At 41.8% G+C, this 15,500-nt stretch overlaps 1 protein-coding gene across 1 annotated transcript in view; it reads left to right on the top strand.

Annotated features, from left to right (window-relative positions):
- sgpl1 (sphingosine-1-phosphate lyase 1) overlaps positions 1–15,500 on the top strand; it is a 73,515-nt gene that overhangs the window by 24,138 nt on the left and 33,877 nt on the right. Inside the window, exons 4-6 of the mRNA XM_048616335.1 lie at positions 6,869–7,016; positions 8,294–8,373; positions 14,494–14,622. Coding sequence (XP_048472292.1) covers positions 6,869–7,016; positions 8,294–8,373; positions 14,494–14,622 — 357 coding nt within the window. The remainder of the gene's footprint in view (positions 1–6,868; positions 7,017–8,293; positions 8,374–14,493; positions 14,623–15,500) is intronic.

Raw genomic sequence — 15,500 nt, 5'->3', positions numbered from 1 at the left:
GTTATCTCTGGTTTGTTACCCGTGCCACGTGCTCGCGAGGCGAGGAATAGGGAGAGAGAGCAGTTGAACACGTGGCTACAGGGATGGTGCAGGAGGGAGGGATTCAGATACCTGGATAATTGGGGCTCATTCTGGGGTAGGTGGGACCTCTACAAACGGGATGGCCTACACCTGAACCAGAGGGGTACCAATATCCTGGGGGGGAAATTTGCTAATGCTCTTCGGGAGGGTTTAAACTAATTCAACAGGGGGGTGGGAACCTGAATTGTAGCTCCAGTGTACAGGAGGTTGAGAGTAGTGAGGTCATAAATAAGGTTTCAAGGTCGCAGGAGTGTACCGGCAGGCAGGAAGGTGGTTTGAAGTGTGTCTACTTCAATGCCAGGAGCATCCGGAATAAGGTGGGTGAACTTGCAGCATGGGTTGGTACCTGGGACTTCGATGTTGTGGCCATTTCGGAGACATGGATAGAGCAGGGACAGGAATGGTTGTTGCAGGTTCCAGGGTTTAGATGTTTCAGTAAGATCAGGGAAGGTGGTAAAAGAGGGGGAGGTGTGGCATTGTTAGTCAAGGACAGTATTACGGTGGCAGAAAGGACGTTTGATGACAACTCGTCTACTGAGGTAGTATGGGCTGAGGTTAGAACCAGGAAAGGAGAGGTCACCCTGTTGGGAGTTTTCTATAGGCCTCCGAAAAGTTCCAAAGATGTAGAGGTAAAGATTGCAAAGATGATTCTGGATAGGAGCGAAAGTAACAGGGTAGTTGTTATGGGGGACTTTAACTTTCCAAATATTGACTGGAAATGCTATAGTTCGAGTACTTCAGATGGGTCAGTTTTTGTCCAATGTGTGCAGGAGGGTTTCCTGACACAGTATGTAGATAGGCTAACAAGAGGCGAGGCCACATTGGATTTGGTACTGGGTAATGAACCAGGCCAGGTGTTAGATTTGGAGGTAGGAGAGCACTTTGGTGATAGTGACCACAATTCGGTTACGTTTACTTTAGCGATGGAAAGGGATCGGTATATAAAGCAGGGCAAGAGTTCTAGCTGGGGGAAAGGCAATTATGAGGCGATGAGGCAAGATTTAGGATGCATAGGATGGAGAAGGAAACTGCAGGGGCTGGGCACAATTGAAATGTGGAGCTTGTTCAAGGAACAGCTACTGCGTGTCCTTGAGAAGTATGTACCTGTCAGGCAGGGAGGAAGTGGTCGAGCGAGGGAACCGTGGTTTACTAAAGAAGTTGAATCTCTTGTCAAGAGGAAGAAGGAGGCTTATGTAGAGATGCGGCGTGAAGGCTCAGTGAGGGCGCTTGAGAGTTACAAGTTAGCCAGGAAGGACCTAAAGAGAGAGCTAGGAAGAGCCAGGAGGGGACATGAGAAGTCTTTAGCAGGTAGGATCAAGGAAAACCCTGAAGCTTTCTATAGGTATGTCAGGAATAAAAGAATGACTAGAGTAAGATTGGGGCCGGTCAAGGACAGTAGTGGGAAGTTGTGCGTGGAGTCCAAAGAGATAGGAGAGGTGCTAAATGAATACTTTTCGTCAGTATTCACGCAGGAAAAAGACAATGTAGTCGAGGAGAATACTGAGATACAGGCTATTAGACTAGACGGGATTGAGGTTCATAAGGAGGAGGTGTTAGCAATTCTGGAAGGTGTGAAAATAGATAAGTCCCCTGGGCCGGATGGGATTTATCCTAGGATTCTCTGGGAAGCTAGAGAGGAGATTGCAGAGCCTTTGGCTTTGATCTTTATGTCGTCATTGTCTTCAGGAATAGTGCCAGAAGACTGGAGACTAGCAAATGTTGTCCCCTTGTTCAAGAAGGGGAGTAGAGACAACCCTGGTAATTATAGACCAGTGAGCCTTACTTCGGTTGTGGGTAAAGTGTTGGAAAGGATTATAAGAGATAGGATTTATAATCATCTAGAAAGGAATAATTTGATTAGGGATAGTCAACACGGTTTTGTGAAGGGTAGGTCGTGCCTCACAAACCTTATTGAGTTCTTCGAGAAGGTGACCAAACAGGTGGATGAGGGTAAAGCGATTGATGTGGTGTATTTGGATTTCAGTAAAGCGTTTGATAAGGTTCCCCATGGTAGGCTATTGCAGAAAATACGGAGGCATGGGATTGAGGGTGATTTAGTGGTTTGGATCAGAAATTGGCTAGCTGTAAGAAGACAGAGGGTGGTGGTGGATGGGAAATGTTCATCCTGGAGTTCAGTTACTAGTGGTGTACCTCAAGGATCTGTTTTGGGGCCACTGCTGTTTGTCATTTTTATAAATGACCTGGATGAGGGCGTAGAAGGATGGGTTAGTAAATTTGCAGATGACACCAAAGTCGGTGGAGTTGTGGATAGTGCAGAAGGATGTTGCAGGTTACAGAGGGACATAGATAAGCTGCAGAGCTGGGCTGAGAGGTGGCAAATGGAGTTTAATGCGGAAAAGTGTGAGGTGATTCACTTTGGAAGGAGTAACAGGAATACAGAGTACTGGGCTAATGGTAAGATTCTTGGTAGAGTGGATGAGCAGAAAGATCTCGGTGTCCACGTGCATAGATCACTGAAAGTTGCCACCCAGGTTGATAGCGTTGTTAAGAAGGCGTACAGTATGTTAGGTTTTATTGGTAGAGGGATTGAGTTTCGGAGCCATGAGGTCATGTTGCAGCTGTACAAAACTCTGGTGCGGCCGCACTTGGAGTATTGCATACAGTTCTGGTCACCGCATTATAGGAAGGATGTGGAAGCATTGGAAAGGGTGCAGAGGAGATTTACCAGGATGTTGCCTGGTATGGAGGGAAGGTCTTATGAGGAAAGGCTGAGGGTTTTGAGGCTGTTTTCGTTAGAGAGAAGAAGGTTAAGAGGTGACTTGATAGAGACATACAAGATGATCAGAGGATTAGATAGGGTGGACAGTGGGAGCTTTTTTCCTCGGACGGTGATGGCTAGCACGAGGGGACATAGCTTTAAATTGAGGGGTGATAGATATAGGACAGATGTCAGAGGTAGGTTCTTTACTCAGAGAGTAGTAAGGGCGTGGAATGCCCTGCCTGCAAAAATAGTAGACTCGCCCACTTTAAGGGCATTTAAATGGTCATTGGATAAACATATGGATGATAATGGAATAGTTTAGGTTAGATGGGCTTCAGATTGGTTTCACAGGTCGGCGCAACATCGAGGGCCGAAGGGCCTGTATTGCGCTGTAATGTTCTATGTTCTATGTTCTATGTTCTATGTTGCAAGATGTTGTGATCTGAAATTAATAAGAAAGAAAGACAGACTAGCTTTTGTATCGTGCTGTTGCTGTTTTCAACCTTGGGCCACCCCAGAGCATTTTATAGTAATTAAGTACTTTGAACATAGTAAAACAAAAGCCCCACAAAACATCAAAGAGGCAATGATCATTAAATCTGTTTTAGTGGTGTTTATTGAGGGATAAATATTAACTAGGTCACCAGGGAGAACCCTACTTTAAAGTAGCGCCATAGGATTCTGTGTGTCCACTTAAGAGGAGAGAAGGGGCTTTTGGGTTCTTGTATCATTAGAAAGGCCGGATCACTGACAATGCAGTATTCTCAGCACTGTACAAGGAGTTTCAGCCTTCATTTTGTCTGCACCAGTCTCTGGAGTGAGACCTGAACCTGAAGTTTTGTAACTTGGGAGATGACAATGCCACTGACTGAACCAAGGGAGATGTTTTCTGTTTAAACTCAATCCTCCTTCCCTTTGGCAGGAATGTCTCACTTATCCTGGATGAGTTTGAGATGTGCCACTTGCCTGATATCTAATACACAGCTGCATCATGTCATAACACACTGCTGGCCTTTTTTTTGGGAGTTGGAAAAAGTCTAGAGAGAGCTGACATACTCTCTGTTGAAAGATAAAATTTGCCTCAGAGTCTTTGTGTTCGATGTCCTTGAGGGGCAAATCCTCACAAAACCTCTTAGAGCTTTGGATGCTTTATCTGTCAGCGAACAATAGTATTTCAGAAATATCTTATTCATCTTTGAACACGTCAATTTCCGATACCTTGAACCTTTGTGAATTGTTTAAACATTAAGAGGAGGTGATGGCGTTAATCTATCAAGTGCATTTCTGAATAATAGTTATGCATGTAGAATGTGGGGGCTTTGTTTGTGGTTTGAACATGTTAACAACAAGATCATAGCAAACGGTGGAGGTTAAAAGATTACTGGTTCTCACCTGCCAGTGTGGTGTCATAATGGTAATGTCACTAGACTAGTAATCCAGAAGCCCAGGCTAATGGGGATATGACTTTATATTCATGACAGATGGTAAAATTTGAATTCAATCATAATAATAATAACAATAATAAAATAATCTCTACTTAAAGCAGATGGGTTTAGTAATGTCTGACTGATAGATCTCCTTTGCTCTAAGATCCTAATGCCTTTTGGGGAGGAAATCTGTTGTCTATATCTGGCCTGTATGTGACTCCATACCACACAGCAATGCTGTTGACTCTAAACTACCCTATGGGTAATTAGGCAATAAATGCAGTGCTGACTCAATCCCAATGCCCACATCCCATGAATCAATGTATTAAAAAAAACTTTGGACATCCTGGTTTGCAGATTCTAATTGTCAAGTTTATTGGAGGTTATCATTATACTGCATATTATGCATTTGATCATTAACTGCGTCATGCAGAGGAGGCCATCTAACTCTTATGAATATGTTGGTTCTTTTAAAGAACTATCCAATTTAGTTTATGCCCCAACTTTTTCCCTATAATCCTACAAACAAGTCTGCTTCTTCAAACGTTGATTTGTCGTCTTCAAGTTCCATTGGAATTCCTACCACGCTTTCAAGGGGAGTGTGAAGAAATATCTCTTCATTTTTTCTCTAGTTCTTTCATCAATTATTTTAAATCTGTAACGTTAGATTATTGATTCACTTGCTATGGGAAATAGTTTCTCCCTATTTACTCTGTCAGAACCCCATGTACTTTTGAATTTCTCTATTCGATTGTCCCTAATCCTCTCCATGATCTTGACGTTTCTCCTAAAATGTGATGTCCAGAATTTGACACATGAATTAAGGGATAGCTAGTAGTTTACGATGGCTTCTCAGTGTTCCTCTTTACAAAGTCTTCTATCCTGTATGCTTTATTTATTTCTTCAGCTTGTCCTACCGCCTTCAAGGATTCATCCAGATCTCTCTATTCTTGTATCCCTGTCGAAACAGTATAATTTAGGTTATACTGCCTCTCCACATTGTTCTCTCAAAGTTTATTCCTTCGAAATTGCCCTGTTGAACACTGTTACTATTCTACCCACTACTTACTATGTTGCTAACGTTTGTGATGTCTGTAAACTTGTTCTCCCTAGACCAAATTTAGGTCATGGAAATATAAAGCTGATCAGGAAGAGTGCATGAAGAACTGCTCTCCAAACTGGTTTATTACGTTTATTTATTAGGTGTTTTTATCAGCGTGAGATACAGAGGTGGAGTAACAACAACAGACATGCATGTAATGATGAACTGGAAAAGACCCAGAGGCCTATCAACCATTCCCTGTTGGTGTCTTTGTACATCATTATTTGGAGGCTCCCAACCACAATGTGATCTCCTGGCAGAGGAGAGAATGCAGATTAACAAAAGCCTCAGGGGATTTGGGGAGGAATGCACCAGTAAATTCCTCTCCCACTCCCTTAGATGCTCTTCTGACGTGGATTAATATACAGCTTTGAACCAGGCTGATCTCTACCCAACCAGAAGCAGGCCCAGTGCCCACTTGCGGGATACTGGGTGTTCGCTCAACAGGCAATGAAGTTTCCTTTACCTGAACCCTTATCTTTCAATCGTCACTACTGTGGCTTTTCCATGTTGCATGCTTGCAATGACTGGAATAATTTCACCTCCCAGCACAATGGAAGCCTTGTTGGTAAATCTGAACTTCTAAACTAGCACCACGATTCTAACCCCTAACCTCAGGCCTCCATTTTCAGTCACTGCAAATGTTTATCCACTTTCTTTACTTAGCAGATGCAATTTCTCTACCCCAAAAACTTCCGGTGGTTTAAAAACTCCACACTCCAATTCTCTACATAAAATAATGTTTGTGTGTTTGTCCTGTGTTTGGATGCTGCAAATTGATTTGATTGTGGGCTGTAAATTAAGGGACAAATCCATTTTTAAAAAAGTTTTGTTGTTGGACCATAAAAAGGATTTTACTGTTAGCTGCCTCTGGTCAACAGCTGTGACAGCATCATGATTGTATTTTTAAAAAAGGGAAACAAAAGATCATTATCCTACTCACCAATGTGGCTGATTCTGAAATGGGGCAGAGTGCAATGTGGCTTTGGCTGGCTTTCATATCCGCATTTCTACGCCTCTGGACTTCACTCTGTGCTGCAGCTCTCTAGTTTCACCCTTGGATTGTGTCCAAGTCTGTATTGGTCACAGAGTTAGGATCTGATCTCTGGCTGAATCCTGAATTGGGCCAGGAAATACTTCATACTGATTAATGTTTTTAAATTCACAAATGCTTCATCGTTGCAGAGTGATTTCAAAGGAAGGAAAAACACACTCTGAGCTACATGCTCCCAAAAACACTCTGCTGCTTTTCAAAAAAAAACTTGCAACTAACCTCAGATTTTTGCACTCGATTGATTCTGACAAAATGAGTGGCAAAAGGGAATGGTTTCCAATCTTATGTTTTTTAATAAAGCAAATCATAAACTAATCCACCAAAAGAACTTCATTTCTAATAAGCTGGTCAGCTCTGGCTAAATATCAGATGAGTGCAAGGCTCTGGGTTAATGGCACATCTGGTGAAATGTATTATGTTCATGGTGCAGTTACCTGAATATTGGAGCAGGTTTAATACTGTTGACACGCTCCCATCAACAGGTACAGAAAAAACTTAACAAGGCACTGGATGACCTTTCCACAAGCGTTTTAACCCTTAAGGATGGAACGACGTACATCACATCCCTGCCTGCACAGGGCTTGGCAGAGCCTGAACTGCTGTTAAAGCTTAAAGACTACAGCACAATGGGTAAATTAACAATATTGTATTTTAAAAGCTTTTCATTGTTTTTATTTCTTACTCTCCCTACCAATGAGTAAAATTGTCCTGTGTATCTTGTAAACATAAAAATTGTGCAGTAGATTTCAGCTGACGTGTATGCAGTGGATTTTAGTTCTAGTCTCTTGGTGCCTCTGATGTTCATCCTTCACTATTGTTAACAGTGTTTTCAGCTGCCTCCTCCTATACTACGGATCCCCAAATCCTTCCATTTCTTTCTGCTCCTTTACTCCTTCAAAGCCCTAATATCTCTTTGTTTGTGTTGCTGTTCAATCTTGTCCAATCGAGTCTTCTCCTGGAAAGCAACTTTGGGTGTTTTAATTGTGTTAAAGGCACTATACAGATGCATTTTGTTGTTGTACAGTACCTACCCTCATTTCTGCATTGCTTTCCAACAGCCTGTTTATTGCTCTGAAGTTCATCGTCACAAACAAAACAGATTGTAATATTTATTTTCTGATGGCGGGGATGCATGATTCAGGCTACAGTACCTGGGAATAGCAGCAGCATTGCAGTTATTCTGCTGGATAAGTGGCACAGAGGCTCGGAGTAATGATCCAGAGACATGACTTCTGGGATGCCAAGGAACTTGCATTCAGTTAATTAAATAAATCTGGGATAAAAAAAAATGCTAGTCTCAGTAATCGTAGCCTTGAAATGACTGGATTGTGATATAAACCACCTGATTGACTAACGTCCTTTTGGGAAGGAAATCTGCTGTTCTTACCTGGTCTGGTTTATATACGACTCCAGACCTACAGCAGTTTGCCTCTTAATTGCTCTAACATGACACTTAATTGTACTCAAGAATATGGCTCGCCACCACTTTCAACAGCAATAAGGGATAGGACAGTAAGTGCTGGTATTCTGACAATTCCCACAACACTCTAATCTTGTGGATGGATTGAAACAAAATTTACCCCATTTTGTGTTTAGGCTTGTCTGTGGTGGAAATTCTCCATTCTTAAAGTTAAATATTTACTGTGCTGTTTGATTAAATATAATGTCCTCTAGTACAATGGTGCTGTTCCACCATTTTCGATTGTGAAATCCACTGGATGGATCTGCAGTCATTCAGAATGCCACAAGCGTTTTGCTGCTTCACCCCAGGTGGCTCGTGCAGTGAGTGGCTTGTTCTGCAATTGAGTGTTATGCTATCTTGGGTGAGAAAGCTGCAGTAAACATTAAAGCGTTCACGGTACTGAGATGTTTGTATCTGATGCTGTTGCTGAAACTGTATTTTGTAGGAGAGGTACATTGGGAGAAAGGGCAAGTCTCTGGGACAGTGTATAGTGGCGAGGAACAGCTCACAAAGCTGATGGTGAAGGTAAGAAGTAGCTTAATGTGACATTATGACAACAGAACAATCATTTAGAAATTCTCACTTTACTGGCTAAAAACTGTCAATTTTTTTTTAAAGCACTCCCTACATTTTTCTTTTTTGTTAACCAGACCACTATTCCTTCATGTGGTCAATGTCAGTGTAACATCAGGTGTCTGCAATAAACAGGAGCCTCTATACTGTATAGAAAGCTTTTGTAGCGGCTCCAATGATGTGGCAGTTAGCAGCAGATATTGATGAGATGCTCACAGAGGCAGTTCAGGGAAAATTCAGTCAGCTGATTCCTGGGAGGAAGGCTTCATCTTACGAGAAAAGGTCGGGGTTGTCTCATTGGAATTTAGAAGACGAGAGAATTGGGTGGCATGGGTGGTTAGCACTGCTGCCTCACAGCGCCAGGGACCCAGATTCGAATCCATCCTCGGGCAACTGTCTTTGTGGAGTTTGCACATTCTCCCCTTGTCTGCGTGGGTTTCCTCTCACACTCCAAAGATTTGCAGGGTAGATGGATTGGCCATGCTAAATTGCTCATAGTGCCGAGGGATATTTAAGTTAGGTGGGTTAGACATGGGAAATGTAGGGGTAGGGGAATGGGTCTGGGTGGGACGCTCTTCGGACGGTCAGTGTGGACTTGTTGGGCCGAATGGCCTGTTTCCACACTGCAGGGATTCTATGAAATGAGATATTGAAACATATGTGACTGAGAGGGCTTGACAATATGGATGCTGTAAGTATGTTTTCTAGAACTAGGGATATATGAGCCAGGAATAGACCACTCAGGCCCTTAAGCTTGCTCTGATATTCGGTAAGATCATGGGTGGTCTGACGTCTCCCTAGTTAATCAAGAATTGATCTACTTCTGCCTTAAGAAAATTTAATAACCTTGCCTCCTCTGTTCTATCAGGAAGGCAGTCCACAGACTCATCACTTTCAGAAGAAATTCCTCCTCGTTACCATCTAAAATGGGACACCTTATTTTTGAACTGTGTCCCATAGTTCTAGTCTCTCCCTCAAGTGGAAACCTCCTTTCGGCACTAACCTGACAAGTCTTCTCAGGATCCTATATGTCTTAGTAAGATCGCCTCTCATTATTCCAATGCATATGGAATAAATCTGTGTCCAATTAGGGGACACAGTTTAAAATTAAGTCTGTCCCATTTAAAATTGAGATGAAGAGAAATTTATTTTCTCGGAGGTTTGTTAGTGATTGGAATTCTCCTCCCCAGGGAGCAGTGGAGGCCAGTTCATTGGATTTATTCAATGCTGAGTTAGTCAGACTCTTGATCAGTGAGGGAGTCAAGCCTTTTGTGGCACTGGTGGTAAAATGGATTTAAGGAACTCAACCATGACCTTAGTGATTGGTGAAGCAGGCTTGATGGGTTGAGTGGTCTGCTCTGTGTCGATTTCTTATGATCTTACAACCATTTTGTGTACAATACCTCTCAATCCTGGTATGTATTCAAGACCACTAACATGTAGCTCATCGTACAGAGGAACTTGGAATCGTTTTAATAATGGCCTCCCAATATTTAGTTTTAGTAACGTCTGAACTGAGAGTAACGTTGTGATTCTATGCCACATTTCATATCCTTAGGACAGTTGAAAGTATTTCACATCTTGTGAATCACTCACAGTCTAGTCATTGTCATGCAACATCCCTGCTGATATGTGCACAGCAAGCTCCCATGAGCAGCAGTGAGATCGAGGAAATGAAATGTTGTGTGGGACCTCAATTCAAAATTTTCCTTGAAGCATTAGAATCTTTCAGAATGCTGCAGCCCCTCAGTGTTGAAGCGTCAACCATGCTCCGTCACCTGAGACTACTTACGTTCATTTCCAGAGCACCTTGTGTTATCTTAGGTTACCTCATCCTAGAGCTTCTGCTTCTGAGAAGAAAGAGGAGTTTGATACTTCATTGGGGAATTGGCTGTGGCAGATCACCAGATCCAAAAGTGTTTCATTTTATTTGATGGTCCCAAGAGTAAGGAAGGCTCATTTCTTTCCTCTCTATTATGCTGAGTTTATAGTGACTCACTAAATGCCTGTTGACAGTCTACTCCTGTCTGGAGAAAGAACATTTACCTTGAATTGCCCATTGGATACAAATTGATTGGTCAGTCTCCTTCTCGATTAAAAGTTGAGGAACATAATCAATAATTACAGGGCAGGTCAGAGAAAAACATCAATATAGTTTCTTTTTTGAGCTATTACTTATTAGTACCAAAGGGTACAAAAGAATTGTTAACAGAACAGCCCAGGAGATTTTTATTTTTGATTGCAAAGTTTCAATTTAAGTTTATAGAGTTCTAATCAAGCAAAGACTCCTTACTCATTATAAATGAGCATTGTGGTGAAGTGGTTACATATGATTAGGCTTGTAATCCAAAGAGTATGATTTTAAATTCCTCCATGGAATTTTAATTTGAGTTTGTTAATAAGAAAATAAATCTGGAAGTTGAAAGGCTGCTACCACTAAAAGTGACCTTGAAGGTCATAGAGTCATACAGCGTGGAAACAGACCCTGTTGTCCAACTAGTCCATGCTGATCATTTTCCCAAACGAAACTAGTCCCACCTGCGTGCATTTCGCCCGTATTCCTCTAAAGCTGTTCATGTACTTATCCAAATGTTGGTTAATTGTAAAAACCCAACTGATATACTGTGCTTTCAGGAAGGAGATGTGCTATGCTGACCTCTTACATACAAACATATGAATTAGGATTGGGAATAGACCATTTGGCTCTTCAGCCTGCTTCGCCATTTGATAAGATAATGGCAGATCTGAATGTTGTCTCAATTCCACTTTGCTGTCCAACCCCTGTAGCCTTTGACTTTCTTGTCAGTCAAGATTTAATCTAATTGAGCCTTAAAAATATTTAGTAATCTAGTTCCACTGCTGTTTGGGTGAAGAGAATTCCACAGACTTCACGACCCTCTGAGAGAAATTATTTCTTATCATTTGCATCTTAAATGAGAAGTGCCTTACTTTTAAATTGTTCCCCTTAATTCCAGTCTCCCCTAAAGGAGAAACATCCTCTCAGCCTCCACCCTCTGGAACTTGTATATTTCAGTAAGACCACCTCATGTTCTTTTAAACTCCAATGTGTTCAACCCTTTTTCAAAAGATAATGCCTTCATCCCAGGAATCAGTTGAGTAAATCTCTCTAAACTACCTCTAATGTAATTGTATCCATTGTTGAATAAAGAGACCAGAAGTATACACCATATTCTAAACGTGGTGTCACAAATGCTCTGTACAATTCCAGCAAGACTTTCTTACATTTGTATTTCATTCCCTTTGCAATAAATGATAACATTCCATTTACCTTCCTAATCATTTGCTGTACTTAAATTATTTAAATTTAGCATGCATGTACCATTGCATTCAGATTGCTGCGTGCTGCAGAGTCCTGCAATCTCTCTCCATTTATAGTGTATACTGCCTTTCTACTCTTCTTGCAATGTGGACAAGTTTGTAATTCGCACATTTTAGCCATCTGACCTAACCTATCTAAATCACTTCATGAACTGTTTGTGTCCTCTTCACATTTATTTTCCTACTTATTTTTGTGTTATCATCAAATTTAGCAGCCATGCATTTGGTCCCTTTCATGTGTACAGATTGTAAATCGTTAACACTCCAGTATTGATCCTTGTTTTTGTCCAGTGGTTACAGCTTGCCAACCTAAGAATGATCTATCTTGCCTCCTATCTGCTTCCTTTGGGCAGCATGGTGGTTCAGTGGTTATCACTGCTGCCACATTATGCCGGGGACCTGGGTTCGATTCCAGCCTAGGGTGACTGTATGTGGGATTTGCACATTCTCTCCATGTCTGCGTGGGTTTCCTCCCACAGTCCAAAGATGTGCAGGTTAGGTGGATTGGTCGTGGGAAATATGGGGTTATGGGAAAGAGGGATGTGATTCTGGGTTTAGATGGGATGCTGTTTGGAAGATCAGTGCAGACTTGATGGCCCAAATAATCTCTTTCTGCAGTGTAGGGATTCTATATTAGCCAAAGAGTTTTCTATCCATGATCATAGGTCATGGTAGACATCAAGAGCTCTTAGTTTGTTTGGTAACCTTTGTTGTGGAACCCTGTTAAATGCCTTTAGAAATCCACATGCACCAAATGTAGAAGTTTGCCTTCAACTACATTGCTTGTTTGTTCCTCAAAGAACTCCAATTAATTAGTCAAACATGATTTCCCTTTTGTTGAACCATGTTGAATCTGCCTAATTGCACAAAGTTTTTCTAAGTTCCCTGCGGTAACGTCCTTAATAATAGATTCTCTGTTTTCGCTATGGTAGATTTCTTGGCCCAAACCTGCCTCCAGACAATGAAAATGTGATTGACTCTTAATTGTCAATGAATTAGCATACTAACACACTCAAACATATTAAACAAAGCAAATAGAAATTTGATGGATTCCTCGATCAAATCCCTTTCTATTGATTTTATACTCTGAGACAACACAAAGGACAGAGATAGGAAGAGGAGATGGGAACCTTGCACAGGACTGATAATGAAGTGGTGAAGGAGCGCCGCCATACTGCGACAGTGAAACAGAACCTCAAGAGTTGGGAAGGATGTCCTGAAGTGGTTCAGAGCTGATGAAATACTTTGAATGGGTAGTTACTGCTCATCAATATTGAGATATGTTGTAACCAATTAGTGTGCAGCAAGTTTCCTCGAAAAGCAATGAGATAATTGACTAGATAATTTTTGATTCTGAGTTTTTGCTTCCATGACAGTACTTGGTGGTTAAAAAAGGTGTTCTCCCTTGTGTCCTTGTCAGTGTTATATGGAACTATGAAAATAAGGCTTTCGACAAGTTTCTGCATGATAGACCATGTAATACAGGGAGAACTAGTTACTTGAATACAGAACTGGCTCAAAGGCAGAAGACAGAGGGTAGTGGTAGAGGGTTGTTTTTCAGACTGGAGGCCTGTGCCCAGCAGTGTGCTACAAGGATTGGTGCTGGGTCCACTGCTTTTTGTCATTTATATAAATGATTTGGATGTGAACATAGGAGATATGGTTAGTAAGTTTGCAGATAACACTAAAATTGGAGATGTAGTGGACAGCCAAGAAGGTTACCTCAGAGTACAATGGGGTCTTGGTCAGATGGGCCAATGGGCCAAGGAGTGGCAGATAGAGTTTAATTTAGTAAATGTGAGATGCTGCATTTTGGAAAAGCAAATCAGGGCAAGACTTATACATTTAATGGTAATGTCCTGGGGCGTGTTGCTGAACAAAGAGACCTTGGAGTGCAGGTTCATAGTTTCTTGAAAGTGGAGTTGCAGGTAGATAGGATGGTGAAGAAGGCGTTTGGTATGCTTGCCTTAATTAGTCAGTGCGTTGAGTATAGGTGTTGGGAGGTCATATTGCAGCTGTCGAAGCCAGTTTTGGAGTATTGCAATTCTGGTCTCCCTCCTATAGGAAGGATGTTGTGAAAGTAGAAAGGGTTCAGAAAAGGTTTACAAAGATGTTACCAGGGCTGGAGGGTTTGAGCTGTAGGGAGAGGCCGAATAGGCTGGGACTATTTTCCCTGGAGTGTCGAAGGGTGACCTTATAGAGGTTTATAAAATCATGAGGGACATAGATATGGTAAATAAATAAGGTGTTTTCCCCAGCGTGGGGCAGCCCAAAACTGGGGGACATAGATTTACGGTGAGAGGGGAAAGATATAAAGGAGCAAATTTTCACAGAGAGGGTGGTGCGTATATAGAATGAGCTGCCAGAGGAAGTGGTGGAGGCTGGTATGATTACAACATTTAAAAGGCATCTGGATGGGTATATGAATAGGAAGGATTTAGAGGGATATGGGCCAAATGTTGGCAAATGGTACTAGATTTATATAAGATAGCTGGTCAGCATAGATGAGTTGGTCCGAAGGGTCTGTTTTCTGTGCTGTATATCTCTATGACTCTATGGGAGAAAGAAATATGAAAATGGGTTGAGATGAAGCAGCATAGGGTAGGTGGAAGCATGTCCAAAATATACAGCATGGACATGTTGGGTGAAACAGCCTGCTTCTATGCTGTAAATGTTTTGATAACTTAATCAAGAATTATGAGATCTGCTAACCCAGTAACATTCTGTCTTAAGGTTTATGGAGACTTTGCTTGGAGTAACCCACTACACCCGGACATCTTCCCTGGCGTGAGGAAGATGGAAGCAGAGGTTGTTCGGATGGCTTGTACTCTCTTCCGCGGGGGTCCAGAATCCTGCGGGACGGTAGGTAGATCCCACAGTAGTGAAAATGTTTGCCTTTCCTTGGGAATGTAGGAGACCATTCAGCCCCTTGGAGCTGCTCTGCCATTCGAAATGCTATTTCTCACAGCCAACACAGCGCATGAGAACATTGCAAATCCTCTATCATGAGCTGAAATTCTGCTAAATTTGGGAGGTTGGAAATGAGAGTAAGGATAATCACAACGATTCACATACTGTTCAGTAAGTTTAAGATTGTATTGGCAGTCTTGAGGTGGAATAGATCTCTTAACTAGTCTTATTTTTAAGCCAAGATTTACATGTTCCCCCACCTTATGCATTTGGTCACAGTCGTCTTTGTTAATCAGAAATGAAAGCATAATAGTGCAGATGCTGGAAAGCTGAAGCAAACACAGAAAGTGCTGAAGAAACTCAGCAGGTCTTGTAGCATTTGTTGGAGAGAGAAACAAAGTCCCGAGGAAGAGTCAAGCTGGACCTGGTAAATCTTTTCAGCATTCACTGTGTTTGTTTGTTAATTAGGACATTACTCACTGGTCAAAGGTAATGGGCCTTGAAACAACTACATTTTAACAGCATTATTTGTTTGCTAATCTCTAACTTTCAGGAACCAGATACTTCTAAGTGATAGGATAGTCCAAAGGCTGCACTTCTCTGTATTCTGTTTGTCAAGCTGCTGATATTCTGGCTTTATTACAAAAGATTTGTGCTCCAGAAATAGCAACACCATTAGCCAAGCTGTTCCAGTGCAGCTGCAACACTGGCATCTACCTGATAATGTAGAAAATTGTCCAAGAATGTCCTAGAGATAGTAGGAACTGCAGATGCTGGAGAATCTGAGATAACAAGGTGTAGAGCTGGATGAACACAGCAGGCCAAGCAGC

This window comes from Rhincodon typus, chromosome 34 (assembly GCF_021869965.1).
Source record: "Rhincodon typus isolate 14 chromosome 34, sRhiTyp1.1, whole genome shotgun sequence".
In the NCBI taxonomy this organism is placed as follows: Eukaryota; Metazoa; Chordata; class Chondrichthyes; order Orectolobiformes; family Rhincodontidae; genus Rhincodon; species Rhincodon typus.
This window is presented reverse-complemented; position numbering and strand designations above follow the sequence as displayed.